General features: G+C 34.0%; 2 protein-coding genes across 3 annotated transcripts; one reads left to right on the top strand and one right to left on the bottom strand.

Moving 5' to 3' along the window:
* The first annotated feature begins 1,283 nt into the window (after positions 1-1,283).
* LOC105333704 (DNA-directed RNA polymerase I subunit RPA1) lies at positions 1,284-25,996 on the top strand. The gene is made up of 34 exons (XM_011436822.4): positions 1,284-1,405; positions 2,539-2,709; positions 2,912-3,039; positions 4,180-4,396; positions 4,488-4,674; positions 4,802-5,084; positions 5,232-5,375; positions 5,749-5,889; positions 6,249-6,469; positions 6,686-6,818; positions 6,925-7,008; positions 7,160-7,298; positions 8,623-8,737; positions 9,007-9,115; positions 9,239-9,322; positions 9,731-9,880; positions 10,554-10,673; positions 10,954-11,165; positions 11,326-11,410; positions 17,468-17,668; positions 17,965-18,093; positions 18,383-18,523; positions 20,588-20,772; positions 20,978-21,107; positions 21,242-21,346; positions 21,636-21,854; positions 22,037-22,092; positions 22,442-22,609; positions 22,719-22,912; positions 23,480-23,601; positions 24,823-24,903; positions 25,018-25,182; positions 25,442-25,552; positions 25,666-25,996. The coding sequence occupies exons 2-34, from the start codon at positions 2,550-2,552 to the stop codon at positions 25,957-25,959; spliced, it is 5,013 nt and encodes a 1,670-aa protein (XP_011435124.3). The 5' UTR covers positions 1,284-1,405; positions 2,539-2,549; the 3' UTR covers positions 25,960-25,996.
* LOC105333692 (E3 ubiquitin-protein ligase TRIM71) lies at positions 11,979-19,969 on the bottom strand. Of its 2 annotated transcripts, none has more exons than XM_011436790.4 (2): positions 19,680-19,969; positions 11,979-14,349 (listed from the first exon to the last, which is right to left on the bottom strand). In XM_011436790.4, the coding sequence occupies exon 2, from the start codon at positions 14,326-14,328 to the stop codon at positions 12,658-12,660; it is 1,671 nt and encodes a 556-aa protein (XP_011435092.3). In that variant the 5' UTR covers positions 14,329-14,349; positions 19,680-19,969; the 3' UTR covers positions 11,979-12,657. The 2 variants fall into 2 exon arrangements, with proteins under 2 accessions (XP_011435092.3, XP_011435082.3); XM_011436780.4 differs by lacking the exon at positions 19,680-19,969 and adding an exon at positions 14,737-14,893.
* Positions 25,997-26,257: the final 261 nt, after the last annotated feature.

Genomic DNA, 26,257 nt, shown 5'->3' with positions numbered 1-26,257 from the left:
ATACATGCATATGTTTAACAAATTTAAGGAACATCTGTATTTTTTAATTAAAAAAAAAAACCAAAGACCAGAAAAGACTGGAAGATCATTTGGGCTCTGTAAGAGTTATTCTGGAAAAACAATTACAGCAAAGTGCCAAGAAGTTAATTTGCATAAATTAAAAATGTATTTGTGAGAAAGTGAAATAATGGATGTCCCGGTATAATATTGCACATGGATGTCAGATTACCCAGATCTGACAAAGGGCTTTATTAAGAAGATAATTTCATTTGCAAATTATTGATGTAGATATAATTACTATTTTATTTGTTAATAATTTTTGTATAGTGTGCAACAATAAATTCATCATTGTCAACATTGGTTCTTATAATTTTCGTAGGCACAAACACAGTGTGGCACTGTCTCTACCTTCTAAAGTATACTACATGTATATCTATACAATACACATGTTTGTTATGAAGGCTTTGTTTTCCTGCATTATTCATATCAGTGAGAATTTGTCAAAACTGAAAAATATTACTGTATTTAACAGAGATCATTTTCCAGAGGACATAGGAATATTGAAGTTCTGATAATAATGTGGTGGAATTCTCCTGTACCTGAATTTTAATTCTTTGCTTATATTAATATAACTGCAGATATTGCTAGCAGAAAACTTGAATATTTGCCATTTATTGATAAATTAAGCTACCGCATTTTTAACACTGTAACACACACAGGGTACTGAAAGGTTAAATTGACAGTTTTATAATGACGTCACAAACTTTGAAAGCTGTAAAATGAAACGTCACAAGCAAAAATCGGTGTTCACGCTTTGTGGCTGTTAAAGTGGCTCTTTCATTTATATGAACTTATACCCTTAGGATGATATGGGAATTTTAAGGTGTAAATCACATTTGCCGGCAAGGTAAGGGGTTAAAAAATGTAAATTTAAGCTTTAAATCATTATTATTTGAAAGATATAGTCTCATAACTGCAGCCATGTGTGCATACAAATTTTCATAATGCAATAATGCCCGTTACTCAATTTGTATGCACACACCGTTGCAGTTATGAGACGATATCTTTCCAAAAATAATGATTCAATGCTTGATGAAAAAATTGTCAAAATATATTAAACATGGAGAAAGTTGTAACTTTTTAGTTATAAATACACCAATGTTTTTAACGCTTTCAACATATTTATTCTGAATTAGCTAATAAATATTCAGGTTAGCTTTACTGTCCGACGGCATATCGCTTATTGATTTGATCTATGTACAAGTTAATGTATTAGAAAAGTCGTCTGTGCGCTTTCTTGAACGCACTAGTAAATATTAAAGAAGAGAAGTTATTTTACACTGAAAACATTGGACCATGTGGAAAAAGTTACTAACAACTTCAAGATAATTATAAACTGATGAAGGTAAGTTACTTTTATAAAATCACAAATTTTGGCATAATGGTTATAATGCTTGTACTAAATGAAAATCATTCTGTCGCTTAGTCAATAGTGTTTAAAGTCGCCTTCAAATACTGGACAGTCAAAACTTGTAATGTTTTTTACAATACATGCGTAACAATGATATGCATGTAGTTAAAAATAGGATCATTTCTTACAGCTGACAGTTTTATTAATTTTGTCATGAGTGACTTGCTGAGTGGCTAATGTAAAGTTTTGAAACCAGTGACGTATATATACGTCCCAATCTAAAGTTATCACAGTTATGACATATTTGAGAATTTAGTTTGGGAAAGAGAAGTGAAAACAACTTTGAATTGCAGCTCCCATGTCGTCCATCTGAAGTCTTTGTATATAACTTGAAATTTCATTTACTAGGCGTATAATCACCAAGTCAGATATACATATACTTGATCACCTATTCTTAAAATTCCAACTTAGGAAATAACAAAGATTACTGAAACAAGCTTGTTTTGATGTAGGCCTACCTGGATAGAATGAACTCTAGGATGCAGTCAAAGATATTTCACTTCTTAATGGCTGAAGCTTTGTTTTCTAGCTGGAGTCGAAGAGCTTGGCTCACCATTTATCTTTTAGCTTTCCATTAAATTTTTTTTTTTTTTTTTTTTTTATGATTTTCAACTTTAAGATGGTATGGGACATCTGTCGATATTATTTGTGAATTAAAGTACATTATGATTAAAAGACTTTTACCAGTTAAGAATTTTCAAATTTTTCAATATTTAACCAAAAAATATAAAGTTTAAAAATTTTGGAAAGGTAAAAATTTTGAAATCCCCAGCAGGATTCGAACTCCTGACTTATGGATTCGTAGTAAACCCTCTTACACTCTGTGCTTCAATGTTAGGAGACAACTTTGGGAAAGAAACTATTTTTAAAATTAAACTTGATTTTATTGTTTGTTTAGATAAATAGTACATTTAAGTCACAGCAAGAAGTGTCCCATACCACCTTAATGTTTTGACTTAAAGAAAATCAAATAGAAAACTGAAATAGGAATCAATCTCATTATCCTACTTTTGCTTTCCAGTACAATGTACTAGAAACGAAATACTGAAAAGTAACTTTTCTTTTAGATGTAATTAACATGGAGGCTAGGGTACCAAGACATGTTTTGCGAGGAATTAGTTTTAATTCCTACAACTCCAGTGAAATTTTGGAGCTCAGTGTAAAAGAAATTACCAACCCCCAGACTTTTGATGGTCTGTTACACCCAACACTAGGTGGCTTGTATGATCCTAAACTAGGTAAGGTTTTAATCATGACTGACTTTTAATTTTTACAGATCATTTCAAATAATAATTTCTAATAATGAATTTATAGTGAATTTTGTTATTTCAAAGAATTTTTTTCTTATAGCCAGAGACTAAGATTGAACTATACTATGGTAGTTTAGTTCATTTAAGTTACGGTATGACAAGAGATTAAGATCATTCTCAATTCATTAAGGTCCAACTGAAAAAGATGACAAATGCCAGACCTGTGGCATGGGACAGGGAGGATGCCCTGGACACTTGGGTCACATCACCTTACCATTACCCACATACAATCCGTTCTTCTTCAGTGTTTTATATCAGGTGAAGATTTCTTTGTATATAACTATTGAGATAAGTTTCTAAAACATTAATGTAAAAATATGTACCATAGATAATATTGCCATTATTATACCCCCCGCAAACAAAGTTTGGGGGGGTATATAGGAATCACCTTGTCCGTCCGTCCGTCTGTCCGTCTGTCTGTCTGTCTGTCTGTCTGTCCGTCTGTCTGTGCAATCGTGTCCGGTCCATATCTCTCTTATGGAGAAACATTGGAAGTTCTTACTTCACACAAAGATTGCTTATGACCTAAGGGTGTGTCATGACCTTGACCCAAGGTCATTTGGGCAAGGTCAAGGTCACTGGCAGAAAAAGTGCAAAATTCGTGTCCGGTCCATATCTTTCTTATGGGGAAACATTGGAAGTTATTACTTCACACAAAGATTGCTAATGACCTAAGGGTGTGTCATGACCTTGACCCAAGGTCATTCGGGCAAAGTCAAGGTCACTGGCAGAAAAAATGCAAAATTCATGTGAGGTCCATATCTTTCTTATGGAGAAACATTGGAAGTTCTTACTTCACACAAAGATTGCTTATGACCTAAGGGTGTGTCATGACCTTGACCCAAGGTCATTTGGGCAAGGTCAAGGTCACTGGCAGAAAAAGTGCAAAATTTGTGTCCGGTCCATATCTTTCTTATGGGGAAACATTGGAAGTTCTTACTTCACACAAAGATTGCTTATGACCTAAGGGTGTGTCATGACCTTGACCCAAGGTCATTTGGGCAAGGTCAAGGTCACTGGCAGAAAAAGTGCAAAATTCGTGTCCAGTCCATATCTTTCTTATGGGGAAACATTGGAAGTTCTTACTTTAAACAAAGATTGCTTATGATTAAAGGGTGTGTCATGACCTTGACCCAAGGTCAATTGAGAAAGTTCAGCGGGGGGTATCAATTGTGAGCTCGCTCACAGTACCTCTAGTTCTTGTAGATTTTATGAAAATGAAGAAATAAAACTTTGCTTATATTTGTGCACATTTGTCATATGTAATGTTAGAGTGTTAGTTTTGTCATCCCTTGATTTATTCTTCTAATAACAGTGTGAATATTGCTACTTATTCACACAGCATTGTGAACTTATAACCTTGATTATTTATACATTATGGATATTTAACTTCTCTAGCTCTTGAAAGGAACCTGTTTTGATTGTCACCGATTAGCTGTTCATTCCCTAAAGTCAGCAGTGCTTGTGCAGAAGTTTAGACTCTTAGAACATGGACTTATTTCATCTGTGGCAGATGTGGATGAATTTGCTACACATTTCACATCCGAATATGGCAATGATGCAGAAGAAAAAATACTAGAACAGCTCAATGAAATAGTTCTATCCAAAATCAACAGTAAGTCTTGTGTTTGTCAATGTTTTATTTTTCTGATTTCTAGATGATACATGTAGTATTTTTCTTACTGATGTTTTAATTTTATAAACAGATACCATAGAGCAAGATTTTCACATCAAGAATGTTGAAGCATGCAAAAACAACACAAGGAGGGCATTTATTCACGAACATTTTACAGTGAAAGGAAAGTGTGTTCATTGTAGGACTAAACGAATGCCTTTGAGGAAAGTTCAGAATGCCAAGATAATGTTATCCACAGTCACTTCCTCAAGAACAAAGTGAGAGCCTTTTTAAAAAATAAAATTAGTTATTGAAGTACAATGATTGATAGATTTTTTTTTAATCTTTGTGATATGACATAAATAATGCATTAAAAAAAATTAATTTTAATCAATTGTTATCCAGAAAGTCCACTAAACCTAAACAAGTGAAAGAAAAAAAAGACAATGATGCAGATGATGATGAAGAAGATGATGATGGTGAGGGAGAAGAGGAGGATGACTTGGAGTCAGGTACACAGATTTACCTGACTTCTGCAGATGTACGGGATCACCTGAGACAGGTGTGGCAGAAAGATCAGCAGGTCCTCAAATGTCTGTTCCATTTCCTGTCCGGGAGCAGCGCAGATTATCCCACAGATTCTTTCTTTATTGACGTTGTGCCTGTACCACCCTCTAGATTTAGACCAGTAAGTATTCTAAAAAATATTTTTTTCCCTTTTTCATGGTATAAATGTACTTTACTGTTTCATAGTTGATTAAATTCATATGCAGGTATATTTTTAAAAAATTTGTTTGTTTTTCATCTTTAATCATTGTAATTTTGTATTTTCAAGGTATCATCCCTCAGAGATAAGAAATTTGAAAACCCTCAGACACAGACTCTTTGCAATGTGTTGAAAGGGGCAGCTTTAATTCGTAAAATTCTGAGTCTAAAATCAACACAGGAAAATGGAAAGGAGATAACTGAAATTGAACCGGTAATTAAGAAAGAACATGATAAAAGTATAAAATTATGTACTTGATTATATCTAGTACAATTTAGAGTATTTTGATAGGCTGGGAAACTATTTGGTTCATTCAAGATAAAAATCTATGATCAATTCAGTTTATCAATATATATATTAAACTCTGCTTTGATGTTTCATTTATACTTTAAGTATTTTATGTGAAAGTAAATTGTTAATCAAAGAAAAATTGCAGTGGTTATACAGATACTTCATATTGCCAAGAATTCAGAGATTTAGATTAATATCAATTGTATGTTAGCTGATCAGATAAAGAAAAAAAGAAAAATGATGAATGAATGCACCAGTAATCAGGAATTCTTATTGACCTATCTTCCTGTTACAGACCGCTATAACAGAAATACCTGGGAAAACTCTGAACGAGAAGCTGCAGAATGCTTTGGTCAAACTACAGGTTGTGATGAACTGTATTGTAGACGGAGACTCAGACAAGCTTGCTGTTGACAAAATTACAGGTGTTAAACAGGTTGGTTTGTGTAGATCAGATCCAGTATTGTGATTTTGTGGTACTGGGTTGTGTTTTTCTAAAGAACTTACAACAAATTCATAAATAAGTCCATTTTCTTTAAAGCTAATGAGTCATTAGCGTACATGAATTTTGTCGTGAGTGGTAATTTCTTTTGTAAAACGCAGTCCTGGTCGTTTGTCCATCACTTTGCCCTTGATGGTCATTTTAAATCTGCTAGCTAACTATGCTGCCTACCTTTTCCTAATTCTACTGATTCTTTCTTGAATTTTTAATTCGTCACATGGGTTTCAAAATATTTTAATGATTCAGTTTTGTTTTATTTTGCCTCCAACTCTCTTGACCTCATCATGTTGTAGATTTTGGAGAAGAAAGAAGGGTTGTTTAGGAAGAATATGATGGGAAAGCGAGTGAATTTTGCAGCACGTTCTGTGATTTCACCTGATCCCTGTATCAGTACATGTGAGATAGGGATTCCTGAAGTGTTCGCCAAGAAACTGACCTTTCCACAGCCGGTGACTCCATGGAATGTCCATGAGTTAAGACAGGCAGTTATCAATGGTCCAGACACCTACCCAGGGTACTTAACAACATTATAAGTTCCTAATTATATAATCTAATTATTATAAGATGATTTTTTAATTTATTCATGCTTATCTCTTTAATTTTGACATTATATTTTTTTATAGTGTAAAAGTATGGTAGTTATTATAACTGTTACTGGTGTACTGTTGGAGTTTTTATTGTATTTATTTTTTTTAAACTATTTGACGTGTAATTTACATTTGTGAAATAGGGCCTCATTAATAGACATGCCTGATGGTAGCAAAGTGATTTTGAATAAAAAAGAAAAAGTTCAAAGAGAGGCTATTGCTAAGCAACTGTTGACTCCTTCACCAGATCCTCATCAACAAAATACCTGTAAAGTGGTGAGACACATTCATAAACTTCTCAATTCTGAAAGTTTTGCAACATGAAAATGATTATTTTAAGTATATGTAAGAGGTTTCTCAACATAACTTATATGTTTGTAAGGTTCATCGTCATCTGAAGAATGGAGATGTTTTACTGATAAATCGACAACCAACACTGCATAGACCTAGTATTCAGGCCCACAAAGTAAGATATTAATTGAAATAACTTTATATGGTATTGCTTTGTCCTGAGTAAGTACATGTACAGTACATTTTTACACAAAATCATGCAACACAGTTTTCAATTAATTCAAAATAGTAATATAATGGACAAGCTTTGATTTGTTCTTTATAAGGCGAGAGTTCTGCCAGGGGAGAAAACTCTGCGTTTACACTATGCCAATTGTAAGGCATACAATGCAGACTTTGATGGAGACGAAATGAATGCTCACTTCCCTCAAACACAGCTTGGAAGGGCAGAGGCATATACTATTGGTATGTGAAATGAATAATGGTTTTAATATTCATTGATTTATTGGGGGCGGCCAGTATCCCCGAGTACCCAAACTCCGTCACCATAAGCGGAAAACAGTCCGCGTTTCTCTGCAAATTATTTTTTGCGGTTTTTATCATTTGCAATCACTAAATATAACATGAAACGTTATAATTTATAAAATTATTAACAAAAATATTCCTAATATTATTCAAATAAGCCCTCTGAAAACGACGTTTATCACACGTGCTATCATAACTTATGAACCTAACTCCGTCACCCACATGATCTATGATACGCCAGGGAATGAAGACACATCAACAATTTAGTTTAAACTCGACTTGTATCTAGACCAAGTTATAATAAGTGAAATCGGTGTAAACAATTTAAATTGTATATCATTTCATCAAAGTGAAATGATCGCCAGAATAAAAAAAAATTGGTCCTTGTAACAACAATCACAACGACCTTTTCAGAATGTATGGATGTCATTTGATTTCTGTCCTTATATGTTTCAAATATATCATATCAATAATGAATATATTAATGATTATGTTATTTATTCATTACATTTTTAATAAATGTAGCAAATTCTATAATTACCGTATATATCTGTAACCCTGTATAAGGCAAAAATTACGGCATGAGCGATTTGACGTTATCATCAGTGTAGTGCATAAACGCTATTGCGGACTGAAAAAAATGTATCAATAACCGTAATAAAAAATAAATTACATGTGAAATGTTTCATCTTGACCTCTCTTAAAATGACTGACCACAGTAAATAATCAAATAGGCCCGCATTTCAGAAATATCGTTATTTTAGTGCACCCGTAAAAAGGTGTTAGCTGATTTCACGCAATTATTGTTGCATAAAATGAACAGGGTGTAATTTTGTTATGTTTGAACACATTCTTAAATTTAACCGTTGTAAATTGTTGACATTTGATTGAAGATTTTTGACATGCAAAAAATGACGTCATAGTCGCACTTGATTTCAAACGGCGAGGAGTTTCCCGAAAGTGACGGAGTTAGGGTAGTGACGGAGTTAGGGTGCTATGCGATATATATTTTTTTTTTCATGTTTTTCACTGGTTTACCTAAACAAATCAAGAAACAAATTTTGAATGCCATTCAATGAAAATTATTTCAGTGTAATAGGATTTGGTAAATGTACAAAGAGTTTAAACTTCTGTAATATACATGTACATTATCACAGTAATGAAAAATTTTCATTAATATGTGGTTAACATGCAATTTCAATTATAGATTTGTTCATACACCATCCTGCAGATTTTTTTATAGAAATTTCTTCTTTGTATATAGCTTGTACAGACTACCAGTATCTTGTGCCCAAGGATGGTACACCTTTGGCAGGTTTGATTCAGGATCACATGGTCTCAGGTGTGTCATTAACCATACGAGGCAGATTCTTCACCAGGTAAAAAAAATTGGTTAGCTATATTTTAATATTAAAAAATCAAACTTTTTTTAAAACTTCATCAAATTCGTTATCATTTAGACAGACAAAAAATATTCTAAGGATCACTTAGAATTTTATTATTTTGCGAGGTAATACCCGTTAGTAATAAAAAATTTTGTTAGCAAGCCATGAGTCTCACAAAATTACTTAAATGAATAATGATTTACAGTATGCCAATAGTTTGGAAATACTGCATAAATTTGATTGAGGAAAAAAATATTTAATAGAAATGACTATTGTCAACTGGTATACATGGCATTGGTGGACAAGCGAGGACCAATCAATTTGCTGCCTCCAGCCCTGATCAAACCCAAAACTCTCTGGTCAGGGAAACAGGTCAGGCTTTGTACATTCTGATATCTGATGATTTAATTTTTATTTGAATGTTTTTTGATATCATAAAAAATTGAACTTGTACATATATGTATGTACATTTATGTGGTCCGTTTATTACTATAGGTTTTATCAACCTTGCTTCACAACATTATTCCAAAAGGCGGACAAATGCTCAATCTCACAGGAAAATCAAAAATCCCAGAAAAGGTGATATACTGCATTGTTATGGTGAAATTGAGCCAAAAATGTAATAGAATATTTTATTTGTGAACAAAAATATTTTAAGTTATATAATCTTCTCCAAAATATAACAGTAATCACATTATCTTGTTGAATTTCAATACTGTAGATTCCTTATAATAAGCGAGTACATGTACTTGATTCTGCTATTTAACCGTTTTGCATCAAACTGTGAGAAAATATAATCGCGAACCTCAAATTTTAATCTTAGTCTGATTTAGTTTACATCTGTCAGAAAAATAAAAGCGTAAAATCTCCACGAAATGTGCCTGATACAATTTTAAGCGGATATTAATTCTCCGCATTTAATTAGGAATTAACGGTATTCCCCATTCATCACCTTGTTCTGCAGTACATTGTTTTATTTGATTGTAGAGTTGGATCCATCAGCAGGTGAGACTTGCCAGTCTGGACAACATGGGGGAGAGTCATGTGGTGATCCGGGGGTCAGAGCTGCTCTGTGGGGTCCTGGACAAGGGTCACTATGGCAACACACCATACGGACTGGTCCACTGCTGTTATGAGGTGAATAGTGTTGTCATTTTACTTAAGTTTTTGAATTGTTTATATTGTGAAAGGAAAGGAGGAATGAGCATATAAATACAAGGAAAAAGTATGACTGGACCGGGAATTGAATCTGGGACCCCTGCAACTCTTGTCAGGAGCTCTATCACTGAGCTATCCAGGGCAATATCCACGGTCCATATAGCCCCCAACAACTACAATATCTTAACCTGCAAATCAAACTTGCATTGCCATAGGGTCTATTATATTTATACTGTGCTCATATTTTGGTCTTTGTTGTGCAATATATTGCATAGGTAGCAAAACACATCTTGATTGTATAGTGGTTTATTAGAAACTTGTTATTAGCTATAGAAAGTCACGTCAAGCATTATTAAGTCACAATAAAGTTAATATTCAACAAAAGTGCAGATATTCTGAAAGGCGTAATTTTCATTTTAACTGAAGTATTAAATCTAAATTTGCATGACAGGAAGAATATCAATAAATTTTGTATGACTCTGCTTCTGGGTTTGAATGTCGGCTTGTGTCGAATGTTTTAGTTTTACTTTTACACTAAAGATGCTTTAATCTATCACCATTTATTAAAATAATTTTTTTTTACATTACTGATAAGGAATATACAAAATGTATACAAAGACAAGTTTACAAGAGAGATTATGAAATGTTTTAGCTCTATGGTGGAGAAGTGGCAGGAACTCTCTTGTCCTGTTTGGGCAGACTCTTCATGAACTTCCTTCAGCAACACAGAAGTTTCTCCCTGGGAGTGGAGGACATCTTGGTCACCCCAAAAGTAAGCCTTGTTTGTTACTGAACCTTCTTTAAATGCTAAACACTCAAGGCCTATAGCATAATACATGTACTATGTTTCAAGAAGGAACATTTTATTGTCAAGATGTTCCATTTCCTCAAGCAACTTAAAACTCATTTAAAAATTTAGCGACAGTTAGATTTACAATGTATGTGTATAAGAAGCAAACATTTTATTTAGAAAATATGTTCCTACTTTCCATTTCATGTGAATGATTTACCTACTGGAAAATATTAAGAATTATTTACGTGTTCATCAACAGGCTGACCAGAGGAGGAAGAAGGCCATGCACAAGTCAGGGAAGTGTGGGGATGAGGTGGTGACCCAGGCGCTGGGTCTGGAGGAGGGGACAGAGGGGCAGGAACTCCGGGAGGCCATGATGGATGCCCAGTTTGACCGGAACGACCGCCGACTGAGAGAACTGGATCTGTGTATGAAGGGAAAGACTGATGATACGCAGAATGCCATAGTCGGGTACGACCTTTTACAAAGCATATGTTTAACCATAATAATAGGAAATTGATACATGTATAGAGTTTTCAGAGCACAGATGTAATGAATTCTTGCCCTCAGAGAATATGTACATGTACATATGTACATGTAATACCGGTAATGTATTTGTTTTATTTTACAGCGCCTGTATGCCAAAGGGTTTAGAGAAGCTTTTCCCTGCCAACAACCTCCAATTGATGGTGCAGTCTGGTGCTAAGGGGTCGTCTGTAAGTCATGAAGTTTTCTTATCTTTATACACGTACTGTAGATTCCTAATTAAATGAGGCAATTCTTGCGGATTTTAGAATCTCGCTTATATTTTTCAGATAGTTTTGAGTTGTAGGAAATTATAACAAAAAATGATGATCACGATTTTATATTCTCACGATTTGAAACAAAACAGCGGAATTAAATACTGGCGTAAAATAAGGAATTTACAGTACTTGAAATGTGAAAATGCCATGTGGTTAGATTTTGTAATATCAGGACCAAAATGGATGTTGATTTTTAAGGGAATACAAAATTTATTTAAAATGTGGAAATCATATGTGTTGTAATGAATGAGATTCTCATAAAAATTGCATTTAAAGTAATTATTTCCACATTATATTATTTTGTTGAATCTTTTATGACAATGTTAGAAAGGAGTTTCTCCATTTTAATATTGATTGCTCAGCCACCAAAAATGACACACTTTTCTCGCACCCGAGTTCATTACTAATCGTGGCTGAATACGTCAGATTTTAATAATTCTCTTCCTAACTTGATTGGTTGTGTTTCCATTGCTGACGGGAAAAATTATATATTTGTTTTAATAATTTAAGGTATACATGTATCAAAATATGTTGTTTAATAAATATTTAATAACATACAGGTACCATACATACAACAGATAATAACCGGTAAACATTCCATATATTGCGTCTGTAGTATCATTATCATTTGAATTATGCATAAAATTCCCCATTTACAAGATATTATAGTAATATACCGGTACATTATATGAAGATTTTCATTATTGAACTATTGCAATTCTGTGTGAATTAATGAATGCATAATTAAGCATGAATGAATTTGGAAAGAAAATGAAAACATTATATGATTTTGACAGGACAATTCATATGTGCTCAAAGTTTAATATTCTAGTGAATATTGATCAAAAAATAGGTCTTTTATAACGAACATGTACATGTATTTGTTATGCTCATGGAACATGCCATTGAAAGTAACTGATATGGATTGTACTCGTTTAAAACAGCTGCCTTTATAATTATTTCAAGCAAAATATAATATCTGTCAAGGTAGCACTTGTTCTGTTCTGTTTAACATTACACTCAGATGGTTACAATGTAATACTGAATAATTCTCAAATGTAAAACTGTATTTTCCACATCTTGCAACCAGTGGCTCTCCTCTCACTGAAATTCTCTGGTGTGTGAACATAGAGGGCTCTAACTACGGGCTTGATTTGACATTATTCTGCATACTTTGCGTACTGAACAACCTTGATAGCCCCATTGTCCTTGGATCCCACCCACAGCCTTCCTCTGCTGTCCAGGCTTATTCCAGTTGGCTTGGTCAGCCCGGGAATTTCCAAACATCGTAGGAATTTTCCATCCTGGTCAATGACGTGAAGACAATCATTGGCCTCGTCTGCTACAATGACACGGCCCATGGAATCTGTCACAAAGGCATTGGGATTCAGGTCCTTGGTTAGGTTTGCATCTTTTCCATCATATCTGAACCTCAGTTTGCCTTCGCTGCATACTGTAATGATGGAGTTGCTATTGTGGTTCACAACGCAGACATCACCGTTTACGTTCTCCTGGGGGTAGAGCATGTATTCTCCATTTTTGTAGAGTTTCTCACCATTCTCATCACACTTAAACTCCTTGATGCAGGCTTTATCCTTGTACTGATGAACTTTGTGCTCATTTTTCACATTCATCAAGCAGATTAATACATTTCCTGATCTAGAGCAAGAAATGCCCATTGCTTCCCATCCATCAGGTATTTCAATCTTCTCGTTAGTTTCACCATTTTTGTAAGTCATCACATTGTTGAACTCGGAGTAAAGTAAATTCCCATCAGGATCCATAGTAAGGCCATTGCAGAAGGAACCAACTGTCACAGAGTCCAGTTTGTCTCCACAGATGTCGAAACAAGACAGTGCTGTATCCTCATAGTCTCCTATGGCATTAACCCAGACTTTATTCATTCCAGCGCAGGCCAGGTCCCTGATGGCATGGAAAGGGGTTTGTACAGTTGCAAGTACAGCTACTTTGTCTAGCAGTTGTTTCTGAACATTTGGAAGAAGGCTTGTAAATGGAAGACAGGTTGGTGGAAGAAGAAGTGAAATGAGATCTTCCAGCTGGAATCGGCTAGTTTTTCCTTTCTCTGAATTTAGAATCAGTGCGGGGGGATTTGGTTCCAATTCTAACATAGGCAGACTCTGAAACTGATCTCGTTCAGAGGTGTAGCTCAGGATTTCAGAGACCCTTGCTGCCTTCAGAAGTCTTCTGTTTTTTCCAAGGGTTTGATGCATTTCTTTGATCCCAGTTTTGATTTTGTCTTCGTGGCATTTGAAAGGTGTCAGGTCATCTCCTTGTAAGGCGTGCAGTTCTGAGGCAAACCTGGCAAAGATTTTCTTGACCTCTTCCTCCCACTTTCTCTTGTAGGTTGCCATTTCTTTTTCCATGCTTTTATAGCTGAAGGACAAATTAGCAATCTTAGATCTGGTGACCACGTCCTCTTGGGTATATTTCGGAATGAGTGACTCCTCCATAGCTTCATTATCTTCCAGGATCTCCTTTCTTTTGGTCAGAAACTCCTTAGGCAGTTTCTCATTGGAATGGTCTTTGTGATGACCAGTAAGGCAGTCAGGGCAGATGGGAATATCACAGTCGGTACAGAGCGTGTCACACTGGCGGTCGGAGTGGGTCATGCAGAACTGATGGGAGAAGTGGGTGTGGCGGTCCTCGTACTTGACTACCTTGTGGACTTGGGGGAGCTCTTCGGTCGTGTGATTGCCCAGGCACTCTTTGCAGAGCTTGTATTGACAGCTGATGCACAGGAGCTTGACCTCCTTGTGTTTACAAAGGTCACACACAGCGGCCTGTTGGCCCATAGGGTTAGAACTGGCCATCGTTTAGTTGTGATGTTTTATCTGTAAAAGGAAGAAAAAACAACAACATATTTTAAAGTACATGTAAAGGGTATAATAAAATAAAAACTTGAATCAATGCTGCAGTTTTAATCCCCACATTCTTTGAAAGGTGGATACCTGTACAGATTCATGCATATGATAGTAAGACAGTTTCTAGAAATTTCTACATAATGTATTTTAGTCAACATTAAAATTGTACGCTACTGTACTTAAAACAGTTCAAGGCAACGTAATTTATTCAAGAAAGAAATATTTGGCCCTTCACTGGTGAGTTCAGAAGAATTAAGACAGACTTGTGAATCACTTGTCAATCATGAAAAAAAGAGATTCCTTTGTTACAGTGTTAATATGTTTTTAAATTTGTTATTTAAACTACACACAACTGACCTTGATATAAGTTTCACCTTCTCATTTCATAACTCAAATGGCATGACCAAGATTCAACATGAAAGGTTTTTCCTTAACAGAAGTCCCACTATTTTATGACATTCATCCAGAATGTTTACAGGCCACTGAGAAGAGTTCACCTATAGATCTTTTGTTCTTTGTTTGTGTGTGCTTGTGCATTTAAAAGAAAAAAGGCAGAGCTCAATTTGTATTGGAATTTGAAATAAATACCTGTCACCTTGATTATAGTTGAAATGAAGACGATTAGTGTGTGTAAGTAGTGTGTGTCGGTTTATTTAAAGCTATGAAAATGCGCCATGGTTCAACTATTGAAAACAGAAATTATGTATCAGTGAATGAAATTTGTATCTGTTAACATACATGTGGCAAAAGAAAATCATATACTGTGGTTTCATTAATATTCAAGGGTATCAATTTTCGTGGATAAAGTGACAATCACAATTTCAAGGATACGTTAATTCGTGGCCAATGACCCTATCAATACAAAATGTTAATAGAAATTGCACTTCAATGAACATTTAATTTCGTGGATCAACTTAATAACGAAATCCACGAAAATTGGTAATCAACGAATATTGATGAAACCTCAGTACAAGGGATGCATTGTCTATGAACAATATTTGATCAATTATTTTTATTTTTATTTTTATTTATTGCAGAAAAGAATTTATTTTGAAAACATTAGCAAAATTACGAATGGGTATTAATTAGTCATTTAAAAAACAATACCAAGTAATAAGTTAATTAATATATTTGTTTATCAGTGTGTCTTTATAAACCTTCATATTGCACAGTTAGCTAGATGATGTAAAAGAGTGATAGGATCTTGTTGCAATGAATTGGGGTTGAATTACAACTGCTGTAATTACCATAAGTTTGACAAAATAATCGAAATCATGTTTCACATACAATTCTGTGGATGGGGATGTAAAGGAAAGGCATATCATTTTTGTTATGCCCATTGTATATTTTGTTAAGCCCTTGTTATGTCATCAACATGTATATGACATGGGAATGTTGTGTTTGCCATTCCTTCTATTGTTCAATTTCAAAGAACAGCTTCAAAGACATTTATTTGTCTTTTAACAAAGATACTTTCTGGTGAAAGCAGTTTGAACTTTCTGACCTTGACCTTGCTTTTGACCTTGACTTCTCTTATTTTGCATTTAAGGAGGCCGATTTGGGGTTTTTTGCGGAAAAACTACAATAGCATAACTCTTTATTTTTTAACCATATGTAATTTAAACCAACTCTAGTTTATATGCGAAGGTTCATGAAAATCGACCGTCTGGTTTTTTTTAGGGACCATCTCAAAATAGAGGTACATTTACTATAGGAATATATAGGAAACTGTCATTTTCCACACATCAAAGCAGTTTTAAAAAATACTACAATAGCTTTTTTTCTCAAATTGTTATATATGATAAGTAATATCATTTCCTACCTTATATGTAAAAAACACAAAATTCTACCGTCTGGTTTTCAGTGGGGGCCATCTCAAAATATTAAAATGCACCAAATTTTGCAATATATTTAGATCATCACGAATGATGATTGGTATAATGGATTCATTCCAAAAATGAGGAAAATATCCTCGAGGATAGCATTATTCTGTATATAAAATTTCAACAGCGTACAATTTTTACTTTTTCTTTTATGTTATTTCTTATAACGTACTCCTACAAAGCTTCATTTTATCATAACGTCATAAAAGCGCAATGGCAATGCTCCCCTACCGCACAACGTAAAAATCGTGTTAAAAATAAAAATTTCCTTAAAAAACTAAATATTTTTATCTGTATTTTGTTTATTGTGTTCAATTTTATAAATGATATCGAAAAAAAATTATAAGAAGTATAAAACAACTGTATTATATTAGAATGCGCAAAAACTTGCGCAATGCAAACTAAAGTCGGCCTCCTTAATTCAGTTTCAAAATAAAAATATCAAAGGTACATGAGGAATGAAGATCAGAAAAAATATGGTACACAAATTCAATTACAAAATTTCTTCCATTATTTCATATACATCTTTAGTTTCAAAGAGACTTAGGTTTTTTTTTTTAACCAAATGTCATTTAAAGGAAAATACATTCTTTGGTAAAAAAAAATTAAAAATTAAAACATTCCCTCTTCATCATTTATTTATGTCTAGTGCAGGAACATTAATTTCTATTTATGTTAAATACAAGCATATTTGTAGGCTAGGTATTCATGTACTATAAAATTATTTCAAGTGTCTGTTGCAATAAATGACATGAAACTGACACACCCAATACAGACTAAAATAACAGTGAAAGTTGGTCATATGCTTCAATTGGTCCAAGGATATTTGATGTAAACAATGTTTTCTCATGAAGAAAAAGTTATAAACAGCTCAATTTTAGATTATACTTGAGGCTGTGGCTTATCTAGAGTTTTTGTAAACTTGAAGCACAACACAAAGGAACACCCGTGCTTCATAGAAACGCACTCAAGAAGTACATGTACATATATATGTATTTCAAATCAAATTTTAAAATCATAGAATCAATGTTTTGTAGGCTCATATAATATGTTGATTACTGAAACAAAAATCAGAATCGTGGTTTTGTTTTATTTTATGTTGCGCAGTTTATTTTGAGTTTTGAAAGAGATCTGAAGGTATACAAAATAAATAAATGTATGAAATTTTTTAAAAACATGTTTAAAATTGACTTTTGGATTGACAGGTGAATTGTATGCAGATTTCTGGCTTGCTTGGCCAGATTGAGTTGGAGGGCCGACGCCCCCCTCTCATGCTGAGCGGGAAGACTTTACCTTCCTTCCTAGCTTACGATTCCTCCCCACGGGCAGGGGGCTTTGTAGCTGGCAGGTTTTTGACCGGAATTCGACCTCAGGAATATTTCTTCCATTGTATGGCAGGGAGAGAGGTGATTCTTCATAACTCATCATCTCTTAACATATTATTACAGTGGTTTCATTAATATTTGTACACATTTTTAAATAAAACTGACTTTAGACAAAGGTGGTGCCATTTCAAGATGTTGTCACTCATCTTGTTTCACTAAACATTAGAATTAGACTGGATTGATTCAAAAATGAAATATGCAAAATCTATGTTCAAGTAATATTGATGAAAGCATGCAAATACCGGTAAATATGGCCTTCTGATATATTTTTCCATGACATCATTCTTAGAATTAATGATTTGAGGGATTGTTTACAGGGTCTGATCGACACAGCTGTAAAGACCAGTAGAAGTGGTTATCTCCAGCGCTGTCTGATCAAACATCTGGAGGGAATCATCGTCAACTATGACATGACTGTCCGGGACAGTGATGGCAGTATTGTACAGGTGAGCTAGAGATAGGCTCAGAGAGAGACAGACAGAGAGAAAGAGCGAGAGGCTAGTGTAAACCAAGTCTTTGAGGTTAACAATCAACCTCCTCATGCAGATGGTTATTGTTTTGCAGACCACTGACCTTTTTTTCAATCAGTTATTCACAAACAAACGATGACATACAATCATTATGTATGATACAAGTTTTCAAGAACTAACATAAAGAAAGATATAGGAGAAGAACACACTAGAAAGATAAAAATGAGGATTCGGTAATTGATAGTGGTCTTTTTTCTACTTTTAGTTTTACTATGGTGAGGATGGATTAGATATTTCCAAGACTGGCTTCCTATCACCAAAGCAGTTTCCCTTCCTGACTGACAACAGTGAGACAGGCAGTAAGGGTAATGCCTTTGACAAGAAAGTCGCCAAGAGGATGAAGAAGGTAGATATATTGCTGACTGCACATAGAATTGATAGATTAGACTTTTACATTTATTAATAAAGATTGCAATTCAGTAACTCTAAACTGCTGTGGATTTTTGTTGGCATCAAATATTGGTTGAGTTACTCTTTTCAATTACATAGGAAAATCAAATAAAATACGGAATGTGTGAATTTCCTGAATAGGTTCTAATTTTTTTCATGTTTCTAATTCAAAAGCAACAATATATACTATGAGATACATATTTGACTTCTTGAATAAACAAAATCATATTTCCTAACTCAAAGCTTCAAGAGAATTAATGCCAAAAAGATTCTTAGTAGTCTTTGGTAAATGTTTACCACCACTTTTGATCATGGAAGAGGAATATGAAACATCAAGATATTTCCTTTTTTCTCTTTAACCATATAAGATATTGGTTTTGGAAAACACTGTCAGAATAGTCAAGAAAGTAAAATATAGATTGTATATTGTACCAGTGCTTTAAATTTGTCTTTTCCTGTACTTAAGCATAATGACATTTGCATCCAATAATTTGACAATTTTCATTTCTCTGTTTGATTTTTGTGAGCCAGTGAGTATACTATGTGGCTGAATTATGTTTCCTTGATGTGTTTAGCTAATTTTAGATATGAACTCGGATGTAAACAATAAAATGCTTTCTTTGGTGTTTCATGTGGACATAAAGGTAGCAAACATTGCAGGAAAATACATGTTACCCGGGTATACATTTGTATGTACCCTAATATGTGTTAACTGGTTATGTAAATTTTTTCTGCAATGATAGAAATTGAATGAAGATTTCCGATTTAGATTTTACCAATATGTTTTGATTTAGGCAAGAAGGTAGACTGAAAAACTTTTTAAGTTTAGTATTGGCAGTATTTAATTGGTTTAAAAAAGATATAAACTGGTGTTTCATTTTGAGAAGATGATATTTTTTGAATGATATTTTCAAGGTCACAGAAAAGTTTTTCTTTGCATTGAAACAAAATTTATATTTCAGAAGAAATGTTTAAAAAAAGCAATAAATATTACATGTACCAGTATATATACATATGTGAAAAAAGCAGCATACATGTATATATCTACAACCACCCATTGTCCCTACCCTTTCCACGAAAAAGAACATTCTTGAAACTTAATATTTACTTACTGTGCTGGTGAAATATCATCTGTAATAGAAATAAAGTCCTCCTGATTTAACACATTTAAAGATCCATGATGGAATGGTTGTTGATTTTATCAAGGAGCAACTGGTGAAGTGTTGACATTTTTCTTCAGTACATGAATGCTCTAGTTTGACAATGTATTATTTTACTGCATCTTGTTACCTGCGTTGTTTGATTCCACTCCCGGCTACATAGAAATTTTAAAGAGCCAAGTATGAAATAAAAAACTATCAAGCAAATACTTGCAGTTATTCATCCTGGTATTTCCCGGTCATAAACCTTTTAATAGTCTTGTAATAGAGATGTACACACAAGAGTGACATTTTGATTTATGATAAGGATTGTTTTGTTGGTTTTTGTATATCACGTGAAATAGTATTGGTGGTTTGAATGATATCTTGGATCATAAGACAGACCTAGAATCTTACACGTTAGAAACATAGACGTCTCCACATTGCTCTAGAAAAAGCAGTTGCATTCATCAAAATGTTATGAATGCATATGTCCCTCTTTTTACTCCGATTCATTTTTCCCCCAAAAGGTAAACATGCAAGTATGTATATTTAAACAGGCTGTAGTAAGGTATGTTTTATTAAAAATGTGCAATTGCATTATTAACATTTTTACCTTGATACACTTGCACTATTAGTTGTGACTATGTAGATACTGAAATTCTTCAGAGATAAGTATAGTATATGTGCAGGGGTCATCACAGGATATCTCTATTTAAAATATGAAACTCCATGTTTGCCTGAGTCTTTTATATTATGAGACAAATCAAATAGGAACAATGGGGACAAGGGTTTTATCAGGCAAATCATGGTTTTTATGATGAAGTCATTACTACTTACAGTTATTTTATTAGTTTCAAATTATACCTAAATCAATCCAGATAAAGAAGTGGAATAAATCTAACAAACGGAGAAGCAAGAGGTGCTCGGCATTCCTGGAATTTTCCAAAGAGTTTGCGGAGGAACATGACCTAGATAACAGGACGTTGGAGAAGACTGGGAGGAGTAAGGGGGCCACAGAGACCATCAGAAGCTGGCAGGAGCTAGAGGAGGCCCAGAAAGAAAGGTATGGGATCAAAGAAAACAAAGGTCTAAAGACTGATCACAGTACATACAGGGCAGTCTGTCACTCTTTGTGTGGTGTAATTGTGCGAGGAGGTGCAAACTTAAGCTATCAATATGTTCATTTATTTTCAGAGGAGACATGAATGCATAACTGTGTAGACTTTTGTGTTTTAAGTTTATTTTGTTAAGTTTTGATTTTTGTGTAGATACATTAAGAATGACATCAATGCCCCTGACCCAGTCACTGGGGTGTTCCGACCTTTCCAGTATAAAGGAGTACTACCAGAAAGCTTTCTACAGAAAATCCAGGACTTCAGTAAAAATGAGCTTAACAAGGTAGTTTAATTGACTGTTTACTGCTAAATGATTTAACTTCTATTCAGTATGAAAGGAAACGTACAATCAACATTAGCCATACCAAGTACATATATCATCTTCTAGACTTTGATAGATGTAGGCAATACTTTCAGCTTCCCACATCAATATCAGAGAAAGGCTTCCTGAAGCTGCTGTGTGATAAAGCAGAGAGCTCTTATTGTCAGCCTGGGGAAGCAGTTGGACTTCTTTGTGCTCAGGTAATGTTAAACAGGCCATGTAGGATTACCCTAAAAATGCCTAACACAAATTGTTGTATCATTGTACTGACATTTTGTTTTTAGTGCTTTTCATTAGTTCATTCATTATGTCATTATTCTTTTTATCTGTCTCTGAAAATATTTAAAGAATCATTCTCCTTCATACAAGATATAAATTTCAAAAAACTTAAAATAATATGCATAAAGTAAAATGTCCCTTTCATTGAACTGATTCCCTTGGGAAGAGGGCAAGATTCAAGTGTAATATCAGCATCAACTTGTGTTTCAGTCCATTGGAGAACCATCTACACAGATGACCTTGAACACCTTTCATTTTGCGGGTCGAGGAGAAATGAACGTTACCCTGGGTATTCCTCGTCTTGTGGAAATCTTGATGGTGGCATCGGATAAAATAAAGACCCCTTCAATGGAAGTTCCCATCTTGGCTCATTGTCAAGATAAGGCCAAGAAACTACAGATGAAGTTTAACAAAGTGATCTTGTCAGAGGTAAGAAAAAGTTTTTTACTGCATACTAAGGGTACTTGTCCTTTTTATTTGCAAAACTTTGGCCTTGTATAAAATAGGGAATATAAAATGTGATTGGTATTACTTGCAGTCTTAAATCAATGGTGGCAAGCACTACAGTATACAGTGATATATATATTTATATGGGTCTTTTTGCTCTGTAGGTGTTAGAAAAAGTGACGGTGAATGAGTTCCTTTCTGTCAGTAATGTCAGTAAAAGGTAAGAACCTAATGCACACTGGAAAACGTTTTGACATGTCTGGGTTAGAAAGCAAACACAAGTTTCCCTTTGCCTCATGATTTATAAGATATGTTATATGTATTCATTTTAAATCCATTTTCTGCACCCCTTTGTCAACTTTATGAACTATTTATTGGCTTTACAGAAGTTTCATTACTTGTATTAATAGATTAAATTCATATTTTTATATGAATGTACATGTATCTTCAATCATTAATTTCTAGTGACCCATAAACTTGATCCTTAATCTAAATAATGCTACCTAAACATGGACATACTTGACCTACAAATTGTAATTTGTTTAATATTTTTTTTTTTTACATTTCAGTCAACGATCTCGAAACTTCAAACTTCGATTTCACTTCCTGAAACCTAAGTTTTATACAGACAGACTCGATGTCACTCCATCATCTATCCTGCATTTCATGGAGAAGACTTACATTAAAAATTTGCTGACCAAAATCAAAAAGAAAATTACTGACTTCCAGTTAGCAAAGTAATAAGAATATTCAAATAAACAACACATTTTTCACTTTGATATGAATTGTTATTCTGGTAGTTTGCTTATATGACATGTATTGATTATCCCAAATTTTATTTTGTAGAATGGTTAATAGTGGTCATATAAGGCCTGTCCTGGTCACCCACACGAGACCAGCGGCGGATGAAGATGATGCAGATGAGGATTTATCAGACATGGAGGAGAATGACAACACAGCCTCAGATGTCAAGGCCAGACAGAAGAAACAGGAGGAGCAGGAGTACGAGGAGAAGGAGGAGGAGAAAGAGGTCCTCGAAGGTGGGTATTGTCAGAGTGCTGGGAAAAAACCACATCAACAGGGTGATGGAAGAAAGAGATTATTGACACATTCTATATAAGGCAATTTATGTAAGGAATCTTAGGGGGAGTTAATCAGAGTTGTGGAAGAAAATGGTTGTTGGCATTAGTCCATAGGATCATTCTGGATTCTCAATCAGGGGGTAAAACTCTTGCAAAGAAAATTTCAATTTTGTATGGAAATACAGGCAACACTCTGTTGTAGGTATTTAATGCAAGCACAGGTAGGAGGTAGACAAATATCGACAAGATGACTGAAAATGAATTCTTGGGAAATAGCTTTATTTATTAGTACATGTACTTCCTCTATTTTCTGAATTAAAGGCAAATATCCACACCATGACTTAAAATGAATTCTTGGGAAATAGCTTTATTTATTAGTACTTCCTCTATTTTATAAATTAAAAGCAAATATCGACACAATGACTTAAAATGAATTCTTGGGAAATAGCTTTATTTATTAGTACTTCCTCTATTTTATGAATTAAACCACAGCAATTTTTAAGTGGAAATTATTCATACTTTCAGAGGAAGAAAATGTAGAAATGGATGATAACGATGACGAAGAGGATGAGGAGGACAAGGATTCAGAAGAAGATGACACACTGACATCATCAGTAGACAGGGAGACTTCCGAGCACCGGATACAGGTACTCAAAGAGACTCTAATCCAACCCCCTAATGGTGTTAACACAGTCATATGTACTTATAACATGTACAATACACTCAGCCAGTACACTTGTACCTTACCGTATCTGTTGTTTAAAATGAGTAATCTTCTTAACTCAAGCTTAATAATATTAAAAGCAGCACATCTCCCACCCTTATTTTCATACAGATGATAGTAGTCAGTTTTGATCAGTATGCAAGTGGCTTGACTTGATTATTTCTGGTTGTTAACTCAGTCAGTCTAGACCAACCATGAATTTCTTATGAGATATTTTTAGTTGTATTAGTACTTTTTGATGGAAATAGAGGAGGCAATTCAAGATTTCAAGCAAAAAATAGAGGTAGCAATTCAAGATTTCTTTCTCCAAATTCAATATATAAGTTAACAATGCAATTTTTTTTTAAAAACTTTTTATTGGGGGTTGGACAGGGGCAGACCCCCATCCCATTTCTAGGAATGAAAATATGCACAATTTACATCTAACAATTGTTTCTTTGATCTTTTATCTATTCATGAAATGGTCATTAACAATTACAGTTGAACTTCGATATCTCGAACACTGATATCATAATACAATGGATATGCCTAAGTGATTTGTAAGTCTCAACCACTTATTTTTTAAGTATTTTACCCTCGATATCTTGAATATTCAGATAACTTTTTAAACAGTCCAATCTAGTTTGAGATAACAAAGTTTGGCTGTATATCCAAGACCACAACATTTAGTACTGTTTCTCCACAAACATTATCAAACTGTAGTCATTTAATTAGCAAGGATGAAAATAGAGTAATAAGTTATTAGGATATTTTGCCATTTGGACCCAGTTTTGTTTCACAACTTTTTTGTGTTATTAACTTGAGTGTCATCTGATGCATACTAAAATATAGATATCCTTCCTCAATTAATTTTGAACTTATTCATCATCTGCATCTTTTTCTAATCAATAAAAGCATTGATGGTTTTTATTTTCCATTTCAACTCTTCATTTCTTCAGTAAATTATTGATTTTTATTGATTTTCTATCTATAAAAAATCAGAGACCTGGAACATGCAAGATGCTTTAAGTTGCAATATTGACAGATTTGTTATGTGATCCGAAACTATTACAATTACTAGATTGTTTTTAATCAATGAACACTTGTGCTGTATGAAACTGTTTTTAAAGCACTGTGTCTAAAAACAATTTCTCTTTTTATTTAGTTTGTTGTGCTGTCCAGTTCCAACATTGCTGATTATAAATATGACATAAAGAGAGAGCTTTGGTGTGAATTCACTTTACAGGTAAGATTGTACTAGTATTCCTAGAATTTATCAATCAATTATTAATCAAATATTCCTGCATTATCACTTCGATAAAAACAAGCACACATGACTGAATACCTTCTATTTGAACAGTTTGGTTTGCTGAACAGTAAGATAGACCTTACCTCTCTAATTGAGGAACACGCGAAAGAAACAGTAGTCCACTGTGTTCCTGGAATAAACAGGTGCCTTCTCAAAGAGGTGAAAAGTCAACAAGGCCCAGAACTCCACATCTGTACAGAGGGAATCAATATTTTGGTATGAATCCTGTTGTTACTGTGAGATTTGTTCCTTTCTCGTACTCGTAGAATGATACAATAAATTTAAGGAGGGATCTAGATAGGTCTGGTTCCCTAACGTGTCACATCAAGCAACAGTATTTTATCACAGATAAACACTTGTATGAAAGATAAAAATAAATCTCGACACAGTCGGATGTAAATCATACCTGAGATATTTGTTATCATCCATTGAAATAGATTACCAGTACTTTAAGAAAGTGGTTTATTTTTTACAGGAAATCTTTTTGTATGCTGATATTCTGGATTTAAATCGCTTGTATTCCAATGACATTCATGCCATTGCAAATATGTATGGAATTGAAGCAGCAAATAAAGTTATTATAAAGGTAAGGTTTTAATGAGAGCAAATATGAAATCAAAATTCACACAATTTATTAGCAAGCAAATACATGAACTGAATGATGTCCTAACTAAGACAGATTTTGGTTTTTTCAAACAGGAAATCAAGAATGTGTTTGCAGCTTATGGTATAGAAGTTGACTACAGACATCTTTCTCTGCTGGCGGATTATATGACATTTGAGGGGACATACAAAGCGTTCAACAGAAGAGCTATAGAGACATGTGCTTCGTGCTTACAGCAAATGAGTTTTGAGACGACCATGAGTTTCCTTGTGAAAGCCAGTTTACAGGGGGCCTATGACAATCTAAAATCCCCCTCCTCCCAGATTGTGGCTGGCAAACCTATCTCTTGTGGCTCTGGGGCTTTTGAACTCCTTTATAAACTCTTTTAGGTGCTGCATGTTTATAAATAAAGTATCAGTTGTTACATTTTGTCTTTTTGTGTCTTTTCTGCAACTAAAACTATTGTAGTAAAGTATAGACCTTATACACCAAGAAATAGGACAAAAACCTTTCAAAGAAATCGCCAAGCAACTGTAAATCAAAGTATTTTGTATTATAGTATTTGATCAATTTACAAAACAAGCATGTCTGCTTGAATAATTCTTGGTTTCAGAGACTCCCAATGTACCACTATTCATGCTTTATATGCTTAGATTCAACAATTATGGCATTTGTAAATGTACTTTC

Source organism: Magallana gigas, chromosome 7 (assembly GCF_963853765.1).
Source record: "Magallana gigas chromosome 7, xbMagGiga1.1, whole genome shotgun sequence".
Classification (NCBI taxonomy): Eukaryota; Metazoa; Mollusca; class Bivalvia; order Ostreida; family Ostreidae; genus Magallana; species Magallana gigas.
Note: the sequence above shows the minus strand (reverse complement) of the source record. Positions and strands in the feature narration are given on the sequence as shown.